At 43.4% G+C, this 14,744-nt stretch overlaps 1 protein-coding gene across 1 annotated transcript in view; it reads right to left on the bottom strand.

Annotated features, from left to right (window-relative positions):
* Positions 1-14,744, bottom strand: part of LOC133342397 (neuroglobin-like) — a 30,511-nt gene that overhangs the window by 14,064 nt on the left and 1,703 nt on the right. Inside the window, exon 2 of the mRNA XM_061551547.1 lies at positions 1,380-1,487. Coding sequence (XP_061407531.1) covers positions 1,380-1,487 — 108 coding nt within the window. The remainder of the gene's footprint in view (positions 1-1,379; positions 1,488-14,744) is intronic.

Consider the following 14,744-nt stretch of genomic DNA (forward strand, 5'->3'; position numbering starts at 1 on the left):
CTGAGGACCCAGAGAAAATTCCACACGACCACGGAGAAAACACGCAAACTTCAAATATACAGCAGCAGGCGTCAGGTTCGGTATCGAACCCACGACCTCCTTCATACCAGGCGAGATAGTTAACATCTCACCACGGCGGCACCCCACGTCTCCTGGTGCGGCAGTTGAAGCAATGGGCAAGTTTCTCAAATCTTCCCTGCCTCTGTCCACCCAGTAGTTATGAATGGGCGTGCCATTGTTAGTCAATCTGCAGATTGTGTGTGGTGGGGTAAAGTGTGGGTGCTCCCACCTAGTCTGAGATGTCTGGCCAGCAGAGAAAACTTGGCCGAAATACCCTCAACAGAAGGCCCTCCTGCCAGACATGTCATGAGAAAGACATTGCTGGGTAGCTACCTTTACACAGGCATATGAAGAACGACAGCAGTCCTTCGTGGCTATCTACATTTGTTCATGTTCTGGCAGAAGCAGGAGGTTCGCATGACTTATACCTTCGAATCAAATTTTTTTGCAAACATTGCGGAACATCTGAGGATACCTTTACTATTTAATATTGGTGAACCTGGAATAGAGCATAAGGTCGTGTGCAAAGACATGAGGCGATAATGCATTCCGTTTGGACACCAAGGAAGATGGTGTTTGTCTTCATCAGAATAAACATCAAGGTGAGCAAAGGGTTGAATGCAAATTTCACGACCGAGCCGTACTCAAATTTCATTTAAATTCAATTATATAGGAGGATTTCCAATTTTCCACTGACGGGAATTAGCAAGGAACCCCGTGTGAAATCATAATTGATACTTTTTTGTGTGTAACTAAGACAATCAATGGAGTTAACTATGCCATCAGATTTATTGTACCCGTCATTGAGATAAATGTTTATAACAAATGTAAAATAAACTCCCCACACAATCTCAATCAACACCCAACAGAGAAATGGGCCATTACATTGACAAATGACACGTGACAATCACGGACAGGGTGCACACTTTACTGCCTTCTGACAGAGGTCGTTTGTCAATGTGATATAAACAGCATTCACGCTGCACCAAGCTTCATCGGCTTACACTTCAGACGGTGATTCGTACATAAATAAATAAAGAGAAATTACTTGGCTCACGAAACTAGGCAATTTAATATATGGCCTTTAATAAGCATTAAATATGAATGAATTATTCAAAGGCGAAAACAAAAGTGCAATTAATGTGGTGTAGAAATAAAGCGTGTTGAACATGAAAAAAACGGGTGAAAACAAATAGTCCAGGACGTTCTGTAGAAAATACTGAACGTACGCAAATGCAATTAATCTGTGCGTTTTACCAAAGTCTTTCCTAATTTCTGATCAAATGTTTTGCAAAAAAGCGGTGCCGCAAGCACTTTACCTCAGCCCATGTGCCTGCAGTTGCTTGTTCATCTTCAGTTTCTGGAGGTCCTCGCAATCTCGGAACTGATAAAACACATCCTTGCATTCGGGATGGGTTTCGAACAGCCTGCGTGGGGTGAAACGCCAGCGTCGAAACATCGCCAACATCGAACACAGTAAATTAACAAAGCATCAACAACGTGCAAGACATTTTGGGTTAACGCTGTCTCAATGGAATGGGCAACACTTTCAATTTCCTCTTTTGAGTGGGGTGGTCCAAACGAAAATATGTTATGAAAATGGACCACTGCCCAAAACGTTCTTTGAAGTCAAATGTTTTTGATGAATGTGTTCAGGAGTGTTTTTGTTAATTATTATCTGTGCCTGTGCACTACTGCCGACGCAGGATCAGCAAACAATGTGTCAAATAATAATCCATAATACAGATTTTAATGCATCGTTAAACCCGCCAACACCCGACACAGCCAACACAATCTAACCCAAAAAACTGCATTATGGATGATATTGGCCGCGAAAGCCCTACGTGCTAAACTCAAATAAAAATATGGACAAACTTTCAGCTCTCTTTAGAGGCGAGGCCGATAGCATTGTACTGTACCTGCAAAGCGGTCAACGAATGACATGCATGTCATGCTTGCAAGGCATGTGGAGATTCGTGCATTCCTGCATTCTGTGAGCACACTGTGACATGTCGTTGTTTCTGTTTGTGTCCAGCCTGCAAGCATTTCCCCCTCTTTATGGATTTTTTTAAGCGATGAATTTAAGACAATGTAAACGACACATTTTAAATGTCAAGAAGTGTCACGATTGCAATACAGCAGTACGTGGATCTATATCGCGTTAACACGTGATAACATTTCAAGACGCTTGTACGGGAACAGTGTGGATATGTATTTTGTAGAGGCAGTCAGTCATAGGCGGAGGCAGTGGAGCCTGGACTTGACCATTTAGGGAGTCGACAGCACACGTGACAAGAGGAAGCGAGTTCCAGACTGTGGGGGCATCAGAGCTGATGGAGGGAGAGAGAGAACGAATCTTGTGGTGGATTTTCTTGGTATTTCTATGGTATCTACTATTTGTGTTTGCCTATGTTATACAAACAGAACTGACCTTTTGTGAAGATGCATGCTACCTATATGCGCAGGAGCGGCAACGCAGTGGTTGATGGACAGCACTAAAGATGGCTACTGATTTTAAATAGCGCCCATGGCTCACATCAGCCCAGAGTGATAACTGAACCCTTAGCGCCCTTTGCCAACCTGCATTGGCCAAATCCACCCCATGATTAACCCAGCATTGGGAGGTCTTTATCCAGCAGTGGATTGACATTGTGCCGCAAAATATGCAACCAAAATAACAAGAAGAGACATTTTTTGTTCGAATTTGGTAAAAAAAAAAAGTCAATATTTCAATAGCCACAATGCGCTGTGGTGAATACGAGATGATGGGGACCTTAATAATAAAAACCGTCACTAAGCGGTCCTTAAAGAGCCGCACGCCGCTGTGGAGCTACAGGTCGTAGACCCCTGAACTAGACAGCAGACAGCTCGCTCCATCACAAGGCAGTGACTTGGGGAGGCCTTCATCCGGCAGTCGATAGATCATGGTCGATGATGACGATGATATGGGGAAGACAAATTATGCCTAAAATAATACGTATGGAATATACTCTGGAAATGCCATTTCTAAGGGAATTGCAGTCATCTCTGTGAGAAGATATAGAGGCAATCTTGAGACATCGAATCAACATTCAACAGCAATGCAGTCGTCCGTAGGAATATACACACATATATATATAACATTTGCACCTGCAGCACTGTACAATTGACACATTAAAACTAACGGCAGGTGGTCACGCCAATTACAGCCATTTGCTTATTTTCTAAAAAAATAAGTTCGTGCAGTGTTTTGCGATTTAAAATAAAAGAATTTTATTGCAAGATAGTAACGAATATGCTTTTTTTAAACACACAGGACCCTTGCATGGGTGGTCCTAATTAAATGGTGTGTTCAGTGTTCTGTGTGGAACAAAGCCATCCTGCAACTCGACAGTACATTTTTCCAAGTACATTTATCACCCACACTGTCAATGACATAATCAGCATGGCCAGTCTGTTAATTTAGGTGACGTTAGTGTATTAAGTATAGTAAGCGAGTGCGCGTGCGAGCGCACATGTTTGTACGGGTGTGTATGTATGCATGCTGAACGTCTTTTGCACCGTACGTAGCCAACCGTGTTCATCGGAGGTGGGGCAGTGGTGGCCCCCACGGCACAATACAACTCGGCAACCTCAGTTCGATTGCTGGCCACAGCTGACATCAATGGTAAGCGATATCAAAACCTGTCCCTGAGTTTGCCCAAGGCACCCTGGCATGCTCTTCACACAACCCCACTCATGCACCATGCTCGCAAAATGGAACGCGCTCCAAAAGCCCATAAGGCTGTATGTGGGATACGTAGGGATCTATGTCTGTGAGTGAATTTTCATGACCAACATATCTCACAAGGGAATGGGTTTTGTCTTTTAGGGAAAGGTCAGATGAGGACCAAAATGCTTTAGCGAACACGGAGATTACCGGTGACAGCAGAGCCATATCCATTCTTGAGCATACAGTTAGGCCACGCGTGGTGTTTGTTTAACAAATATCACGATACTTTCAGAATTATGTTTACCAATTGCACCGTGCTGCTCACAGTGAAGCCCAAATCATATGCCATACAAATTCGATGCTTTCTCGAGCCCTTCAATTGTGTATTTGTGTCCTCACAATCGAATGCAGAGTATGAAAAAATATATACAGTTAGTTCACTGTGGCAATGAGCATCTTTGTCACTCAGCCAATTATTTACTTTCTTAACAAATAAGCAATTGTATATATATACACACACGAAATGTTTGACCAAAAATCCAATTATGGGCTTGCACAGGTTATTATGTGCAACAACAAAGACCAAACGATCTGATACAACAACCCATTCCTTCAATACAAAGACCTCCCGGGATATTGGGTGCCCTCGTAAACATAACAATAGTAAGCGAATGTTCAAACACAAAAATAGCAATTCTGGATAAAGGCTTCCCCACTCCATATTTGGCCATGGGGTTGTTTTGCCATACATCACCAAGCTGGTACATCATGCGAGTTGGTCAAGTAGGGGAGTGGCGGAGGGAGTGGGGTAATGCAACCTTCACCACTGACGTTAGCTCTGGCTGCAAATTGAACACAGGAAGCTGGGTCCATAGCACATTGCGTTAACCTGGTTTCCATCGCTACATCCCATTTTATTGTTAATTCATTTTTTATTGCTGCGTTTTTATGTGTTCCGCTAAGATCATTATACAAGATAATTCTAAACTTTTATTCAGGACACATGAACCTGTTGGTGTGGAATCTTACAATACCCAAACATGTATTTGTGAGTCACCATGATCCACACGCGCACACACAACATAGACAGAAATAGCCGCGGTGTGAAAATGTTATTTTTTATATCATAGCATGTGAATGTTGTTAATTGGAGGTTGTGTTGAGAGTCACCCATTTGGAGATGACCGGGTGGCTCAGATAGCAAATGTGTGAGAGAAATGTTATTTGATAAGGCTGGATTTCCAATATGGGTTTGGGATCAAACACACTTCTCTAGTGTGGTGAGTTGTATGGTCTCATCTCAGTCGCAACTGGTAGCACACGATAAAACATTATCATTGATTAAGTTCTTCACTCGGATGGGCATATTCCAGCTTTATTAATACACATTATTGGTGTGATTATTACATGAATAACACTGTTTGCATGACATGTTAAATGTTTTACTGAATTAAAGTAGGGTGACATCCACTTAATCAATTCGAGCCTCTAGACATTTGAATCCGTCACTCAGAGTCAGCCTACGATCAGGCACCTGCGAGCATCGTTTTTTGATGTTAACCATTTTTTTTACGGCAATTAGTTTTGAAAATTTATTTAGCCTGCAATGTGTTTTTTCTCTCATATTTTTGCCTGTGCTTAAGTACAGCATCGTTACAGTCTGCTGTCGCTTTCTGTGTTTAAGTTGTTGAAGACAAAGTGACGATATGGGGTTTGTCCATTAGAATCGAATCAATCTCATTCCCAAGTTCACCATGTGAAGCTTGTTGTGGACAAAGAGACCCCTTTGAGTAATTGTGACATCTTCCAGGGTCATTCTGTGGCACAATGAGATGCGCTGCTTGCTACAATTGTTTAGAATGGATTGTTAAAAAAAATATCATGGCACGATACCAACAGCACAATTGAAACATTTATTTGTAGAGAAAATAAAAAAGGAATACTGTATTGGTCTGTTGCTCTCTACGAGTCATTTTCACACACGGAAGAAAGTGTTATGGGGGGGAAAACTGACAAAAAAACGATTTGGCGAGTGACCACGAGCTGCAAATCTTCGTCTCGACTGTAACCTGCAATTGCGAGGTGACACACTGCTCGCTTTGGTGATCTTCCACAAGAATCGGCTTTTTTTTTAATTTCGTTTAATCTACGACGGCTCCTGCATACATATTCTCTAGATTATATGACGCTACGGAAAGTAAGATGCACCCAAAACGTTGTGCCCGGTGTTAATAAAGTGATACAAATCTTGTCACACACACAGCTACCGAATGACAAGATGCAATCTCACTTTTTGATTTAAAACACAGGCTAAAAAGTGAGTCTTATAATCTAGAAGATACAGTCATTATAATTGTCCAAGTATCTCTGGCCCAGCCATCGCGGTCATCAAGTTTGCTCTTCTCTCCGATATTAGAAAGCCACTGGAGCTATGCACTTTTAAATCTAAATTGAATAATAATTTCTTGAGAACTGCTTTTCAGGTTTAGTTTGTTGTCCTTCCCCTGCACATCCGATTAGCACGGTTGGCTACGTACGGTGCGAAGGAAGTTAAACATACATACAGATGGGTAATGCATTTTAATGGGGCCCTTGCCTGGATTGATAAAAGGACAACGCTTGATAGATGAATTGATTGAAAGTAAATGGCACGCAATTTAAACTGCGCGCAGTCCAATGGGCCATGAGAACCGGGCTAATGTGCCCTCGGATCAATCACAATGGAAGGCAGCTTCATACTCGACCAACCCAACCACTGCGATAGCAATTACGGCTATTGGGGAGAGGGCTGTTGCCAGCCTCCGCTCGAGCAAGATTCACAGTCAGCATGCACCGTAGACCGCGGGCACATCGGAGGACAACGTCAAAGGGTGTTGAGCAAAGCTGTACCACCAGCACGGCGCTCCGATCCCTCCGCCAACTCCCGGTCCAACCGTGGATCAATTCCACGACTCTGCACTCCCCCGTCGTCAAGAGCCCCCACGGCACCGCTCTTCATCGCAAGGCCCCCGCGGGCACCGGCGGCCCTTGACGCGTGCCCCCCCCCCACCCCCCCCGACAATACACCCCCTGTCGTCGTTGTGCGGCTGTCAAATGTGTAGCGGCCCTCACACTGATGATGTCTCATCGGTGTGAGTGCCCTCCACCTCCCCCCCCCCTCCCCCTGATTTGTGTGAAGAACACTGCTCTATGGACTTGCCCCCTGTCGACCTCTCCCACTCACCTTCCCTTGAATCCCCTCGACACACACAGCCCCCTCCGCTCCAGCGACCGGTCGACCTTTGTCTCGGCTGAAGGTCACTCGTCCCCCTCCCCCCCCCTGTTGGTCCCCTTAGCCTGGAACTCCCTTCCCTCGGACGCCCATGCTGTGGGTTCCCTTGCCCCCCCCCCCCCGCCCCCCATTCAAATACAGATTCAAGGCCTTTACTACTTCCCTCCGCTCGTGTGCGACCGCGTCTCTCTGCGAACATAAATGTGCGCGCGCTGCGGCCGTCTGGAACGCTCTTCCTTCCGATATTAGGGAGCCACTGGAGCTATGCACTTGTAAATCTGCGAGATAGAAAAGTAGTTTCTTGAGAACTGCTTTCTGTGTTTAGTTTGTTGTGCTTCCCCCCCCCGCACCTCTGATTGTTATCACAGTTGGCTACGTACGGTGCATGCTCGAGATGTGCTCGCACATAGACGCTATGCAAATCCACGTTGTATTGTACACATAAAGCGGAATTTCTCCTTTTAGTGGATACAAGTACGTGTCTGTTCTGGGCATTGACCTTTGTGCTACGGGGTGGAAAATAGGGGCATGAAAATGCATAGATTTATCACGAAAATGTATTATAAAACTCACAACAAATGCATTGAATTGTGTGGTGAGAATAGATTATTTGGCATGCACAATTGTATTCATTTGTGCATTTTACTCTGGCCAATAGAGGTACCAGATCGAATCTCTAGCGCAATAGCAGCTCCTGCATGAGCAGTGCTCATACGAATCTTAAGTTATGACAAGAATTTGCATTTATAGGTGTTTAAATGCCTCGGTAACTCAAAGTGCCTTGCATCACATTTAACCTCAACCATTCCAATGCCCTGTTGCAGTCTAGCCAAGGGGACCCCCGATGGCAGCTGTCTCTGTGAGGCACAAGGAGTATGCGACATCAGACTGCATGTGGGAATTCGTCGCTCAGTAACAGGCAACGTTACAATGTGATTTTTGGCAGTAATGTATAAAAATTGAATATAACCATTTCATTTCGATTTAAAGCTTTCTTGACTGCAGGGATTCATCTTCTTGGTTCTTTCGGTAAAGTCACGTAGAAGGGAAATAATTAAATAAAAATAAAAATATTTTGTTATGTTTTATTTTTGTTAATTTATTATTTCCCTTCTACGTGACTTTACCGAAAGAACCAAGAAGATATAACCATTTCAGTTTTTTTTTTAATCACGCATGTTAACGTATTATTTCGTGGCATGTAACCAGCCGTCTAATTATACGACTTTGACGAATTAAACGACTGGATGAATGATCACGATTGAGGCTGGCGATTCAAATTCAAGAATCGAATCAGGTTTTTTTGTTTGTTAACATTGTGGCGAATGCAGCAGCCTCTACAGACGGCAAGGGTCACGTACACGCAATGCCGTACACGTACGACTCACGTGAAATGAAAAACGCCGGTTCTTATAACGTGCGCGTTACTCGATGCACATATCTTGAGCTGCAAAGCCGATACTGTATTAGACAATGAATGTGTTGCATCGTTAAACCGCTGCTCTGGTTAGCTCACCTCACGTGGTCATGCAATCAACGCAAGTCTCGCCCATCTGACGTCTGTGCGGTCTGAAGCGAACGAAGCAGAGTCCGTGAATTGGAATGACATTTTCAGGCAATTAAAACCATCCACGTGGACCATCACCCAAAACAGCCCTCCAAGCTGCTGCCCTGATGAATGAATAATGGGTAATTTAATAAAGCCTTCCAGCTGATTCAGGTTCAGATCCTCACAGCGTACTGTGTGCAACGAAGCTACTATTTCAAAAAGACAAGAGTTTGGCACGAAGAGCAGGACAACACTACTTGTGAAAACTTTGATGCCAATAAATGCCGCAGCGCACGGAGTGTGATCAGTAATACACCGCGTGAGAATGAGAACTTGCAAGATAGAACAAATGAGATGTTAAAAAGATTAAGTGGCTATGTCATAATTTCCTAAATATGTGCTCACACAAAGGTCATTTGTGTATAAGACAATTTGCACCCTGCCTCATTGATTAACTATATTTCATAAGCATGTGGTTTTATTGGTCCATAATTTTTTGCACCGACACACAATTTATCGTGTTAATTACCTGCTTACGATGCGCGGCTTCACGTGGCACCTCCCTAGGTGAATATCAGCTCTAGACATCAAATAAATAACGCTCAGAAATAAAAACAAAGCCAACGTCAATCTTTCTCGAGAGTTAAATTAACCCAAGTGATTAGCAGTTGCGGAACGTTTATGAATAAACCGGTTTATCCCCCCCCCCCCCCCGCCCACCTTCCAGAAATCAAACTATGTGTCACATGAAATATTAATAATAAAAATAATAACATAAATAAGGGAGACCATATTACAGTTGATGGATTTTATATTGCTGAGCGCGTGAGTGAGATTGATGAATCCATATAGCTGACATTTGCGACCTGATTTAAAGATCTTACTGACATTTATGCAATGAATAAACGCCTGGTAGCCAAGCCCTGTATCTTTAGTCATCGGCCGAGTTAAGCGACGAGCAGCTGGCACAAGACTGTTTGCCAACAATGGAACATTTCTGCAGGGCAGGTGAGACACACGCGGTCCTCAAATATAATTGCCGGAGCTGATAGCCGTAATCTTCGCTTGGAGAACAAGATAAGAGGTGCAGCTCTGCAACTGCCATCTCAGACCACTGCTGGCAGAAGGGCATACGCTAGAGGGAACTCGAGATAGTCTCTCTAGATGGCATTTGCCATACTTGTCCATGCCGGAGACAAATCTTGAAAGAGGTGGGGAGTAGACACAGGCAGTGAGATTCAAGTAAACTTATACAAACGTTTAACCTGCTGTGCCAGGAGATCAAACTGATGACCTCCAGATGACAAGCCCAGTGTGCTAACCGCCACACAACGGCAGCAAGCCGACTATTCAAGCTGTGCTCTATGTATCCCTGTGCATGCGATGCGCTGACTTGACTAGTTACTTATTTAAGAACACTGCAGGATTCCTGAGAGGCCAGCTAATTGTCCACTTTTCCTAGTTTTCAGATGATTGTATTGTTGTCCACAGGAAGTTTTGCACAATGACGGCTCAACGTGCCAAGCCCAACAAACCTCCACTTGATGGGTAAACGACACCATGGTGGCGAGATGTTAACTACCACGCCTGGTCTACAGAAGGTTGCCTGGTCTATCTCCCCGTGGTCGCGTGGGTTTTTCTCCGGGTCCTCCAGTTTTCCCCTCCACATTTAGGATCATGCGTTTGGAGTATTCGGCTGCGATAAATTCCCACGTGACAAGCCATTTCGTCGAGCTATCATTTGTGGCCAGGTCGCCTCTCAGAAACAGCTACATTGGCCAATGGACCTTACCTGGTAAAATAAAAAGTTCATTTAAAGTTTCAGCTTTCAGTTTATTTATTAGGCACAGCCCTGCGCGCCATTCGGCTCTTGAATCGGGTGCAACCGCAACAAACAAAAACATGAGCAAGTTTTTTTCTCGCGTGGCCTCTAGGCTGTGAAAATCACTTCCACCAGACATTCGGTGTGCGTGCCAAGTCTCTCGGCCTATTCAAATCCCACCTTCAGAAACATCCGTTCTTAAATGTATTTTTACTTCTTTCATATTTCCCATGGGGTGTTTTTTTATTTGGTGTGCTGTTCTTATCACTCGTCTGCGTGGTTTCATTTGGTTGTTACTGCTTTTTCTTTAATACATTTTATTTTTGTTTAACTCTATACAGCACTTTGTGACCTCTGGGTGAAAGGTGCGTTACAAGTGTGAATTATTATGAACACGGCTCAATTCTCACATTTTGCTGATTTAAGGGTGTTTTTAATTAATTTCGGAGAGGAGCCGTTGACACCCCCAGTAATACATACCGTGATGGGGAGCGGTGGCACAGTGGTTTGTGTGCACTGCGCCATGAACCCGGTGACCTGAGTTACATTCCTGATCATGGTTAACGTCTATGGCTGCAAGGTAGCACAGTGGTAACATGTGTGCCTCACAGCAAGAATGTACTGGGTTCGATTCCTGACTTGGGGGCCTTTCTGTACGGAGCTTATATCTTCCCCTCTTGTTCTGTATGGATTTCCTCCTGGTTCTCCAGTTTCCTCACGTAGCTAAAACAAATATTACCTAACTGGGATTGTCCAAACGTCACATTGTTGAAATGTTACCTGCAAACGACTCCATTGGGGTGACACGTAGCCACATAGCATCTGACTGCAAAAACCTGGCAGGACCCTTTTGAAAAAAAAGTCTTGAGACTCAGTGAAGCTTTCCTGGATAAACATGCAAAATAATCACAACAAAAGACTATATTCTTTTTCTTAGGTTTTTTCGGTAAAGTCACGTAGGTTAAACATTAAAATGAATAAAAGTAAAATAAAATAAAAAATCACGACGTTTCGGAGGCAACACAAGCTTCCGTCTTCAGCTTGTGTTGCCTCCGAAACGTCGTGATTTTTATTTTATTTTACTTTTATTAATTTTAATGTTTTACCTACGTGACTTTACCGAAAAAACCTAAAAATATGAATCCTTGCAGTCACGAAAGCTTCAAATCATGAACAACAAAAGACTGCTGTGTGATATCTGAACACGCACTAACCAGCGAGCGTAAAGTGTGGTAAACATCCCCCTGACCGACAGGGCGTGGAGAAGCTTTCATTCAGCAGTGGATTAAAAGTGCTGCAGACAGACTTACGCTGGTTCTAAGAAAACCTAATTAGATGCCATCAGATTTTCTATTGGCCGCAGTGATGTTAAAAAAAACGTAAGCATTGTTGGGGAGTGTTATGGTTAAATCAACATGTGTTAATTTCTCCGCATTATGTATTCATCCACCAGCGTATGGTATTTTAAAAACTAATATTTTACAGCAACATATGTCCAAACAAGCAGATCTGCATTGGTTTCTACTTTCAGGGTCTCATCAGCCAAGTCTTGTTAAACTTGCGAATAAGGCCTGAACGGTTGAACAGGTTGAATTTGCTTGATTTTGGCAAATGCTGCTGATTTATATTTGTCTGGAACGCCCATAGGATGATGCACCAAAATAATTAAAATTTGATGCGGTGAGATGAACGGAGGTCTAGTCATTGAAAACAAATTTATAAACATTTGTTTAAAACATGACAGAATTAAGTCCCATAAACGTTACCCCCACGGGGATCGGATGAATGGAAGGGGCCTTCAGAAGTGATGAGCAACATTGGGCCAATTAGCATTCCTATTATGTCTGTGACTAATATAACATTGCCACAAGATTATTTATATTTTTCGCATAACAGTCGTGATTATCAATTACACACCCTCCTAATGTCAAACTAGCAGGACCATATTAACAAAACATTAAATAATTGTCAGCACACGCATGGCTTAAATTGCACACGCTGATCTAATTTTGAATGTGGACCCAAAGTCGCACAAGGCCCCTCATAAAATGTTGCCGTGTGTGCCCCCCTCTCCAAATATGTATATAATAAGCCAGGTCAATACGAGGAATGGTTGGACATCAATTTGTTTCATTCGCAAATCGATGACTTGTCACAAAGTCAGAGTTGTGATTCGATTCAAAAACCCATCTTCTTTTTCTATTCTCGTGATTGAAGCACCTCCAGTGGCTGCATGATTCACAGTAAACACATGACACTATTCACAAATCAAATATAATCGATTCTCATCTGCACAATCTGATTTTGAGCTTTAAAAATCCATCTTATAATCAATTAATCAGTGCGTCACTACACGCTTAGATGCCACCATTCAAAACACACACCTATTATCACTTTCTGATGAAGACCTTTGACCACCAAAAGTACATCTAAGTGCAGGGGTTTTCTCAGCCACTGGTACTTCGAAGTGTGGGTTTCTGGCTAGGGCCACGTATTGAACTTATCTCTTCTCCCAGGCTTTCGCCATACACTACTGCAGGTAACAAAGTGCTCCCCACAGTGTTACCGCAGTGTTACCACTGTGCCACTGCCCTGTATGACTGTATCTTACAATTCTAAAATCCGATGAGCAGCTTTATAGGAATAGAGGGTACAATAAGGACAAAATAAGGCAAGATTGATGTGGAGTGCCAAAGTAATTCGCACAACAGCATTCTGGAATGTTTTGCATGGCATTCAGCACCGCTTTAAAAAAAGAAATAAACACCCGACATTATATCACTGCCACTATGGCCCCTACATCACAAGGGTAATCTTGTTTTTGAGTGCCATCAGCCTGGTAATTTGAACTGCTGAGCAGGCCTGAGTTGACTTGGGAAGCTAAGGCACTCTATTATATAATTCCATCAATTGTGATTTTGAAGAGTGAGTTGTTGCCTGTTCGACGGAGGTAATTTTCTCCGTACATTTTTTCTTTCATTTTCATAAATAAGCTAAACGTTGCTACCCATGGTATGCACAACAAGGGACACAAATGTTGAATGCAGTGTTCATAATAATTACCCAAATGTCCTTCCTTTGCCTTGATCAAATTCACAAATTGCATTGTGCTTCTGCAAATTGCGGCAGTGATTTATTTTTTCGTTATCAGGGATAGCGCTTGTAAAATGAATCAGTGGAAAGGAGGCCAAACAGACCTCAGGACAATTACCACAACAGTTTATTTAGGGGCCATCCATTTAGTAGATACGAAAAAATATGTCAAAACTTTACCCCTCCCTGTACGCACGCGGACTTTTTACACACCCCCCCCCACCTGCGTACATACGCCTGACGCACCCCCCCCCCCCGAATCCTATATAACGGCCGATGTTTAATCCACGCAGAAACGATCAAGGATTAATAATATTAACGTGTTTAAGCAAACAGATAGTCCACCGCCGGACTATCTAACTCATTTGAAGGCCGATGTAGAAAAATTATTATCGAGGCTTTACCACCCCCCCACCCCCGTTTCCTATGCGTACACACATTGTCAGTAGACCCCCCGTACGCAAGCGTACACATTTGGGTTAACCCCCCCTCCCCCCTGCATGCGTACGTACTAAATGGATGGCCCCTTAACAGTCAAGAGTGTCAGCACACATTTATTGCTGACTTTGCAAACACAAGCTCCCTGATAGAGAAAATATTGCATTTTGTTTTAAAAATCTAGTTTGATAAACGCTGACTCAAAAGCTCTTTCATGCAATTCCCATGTCATGTGTATCAGAAATATATTGCAATATAAGCGAATAAACGGCATGCGTATTCAACTGGGTGTTGTGTTCAGCCCATATGTAAAAATGCATTGAATGCAAAGTCATTGTTTCAAACCTGTAAACGAGAGATAAGGAGGCGAGGGTGTGGATCTATGCTGAGGTTAAGTACGTGAGACAATCATCAAAAGGTCAACAGTAGATGGCAGTACAGCAAGTGGGTTAATGACAAACGCTTTCAGAAGTTTCCCCCCCCCCCCCTCCCTCAATGCATGATGGGGCTTCTGTGTTCTCGGGTAATTCTCCAGTTTCCTTTTACAGGCAAAACAAAAACGATCATCAAATACACACTTCCCAGCTACAGGAGCCTGTATTGCGCCGTGATGACGAGATGGTGTCTCCCTCGCCTGGTACGCAGGAGGTCGTGGAGGTCGATCCCGACGCCTGCTGTCTATTTGGAGTTTGCGTGTTATCCTCGTGGTCGCGTGGATATTTCTCTGGGTCCTCCAGAATTTTTCCCCACCACATTTAGAAATGTGAGTTTGGAGTATTTGGCTGCTATAGATTACCACGTGATAAGCTACTTTGTTGAG

The sequence above is a fragment of the Lethenteron reissneri genome, chromosome 14, assembly GCF_015708825.2.
Source record: "Lethenteron reissneri isolate LAM-NWPU_2019-01 chromosome 14, ASM1570882v1, whole genome shotgun sequence".
NCBI classification, from domain to species: domain Eukaryota; kingdom Metazoa; phylum Chordata; class Hyperoartia; order Petromyzontiformes; family Petromyzontidae; genus Lethenteron; species Lethenteron reissneri.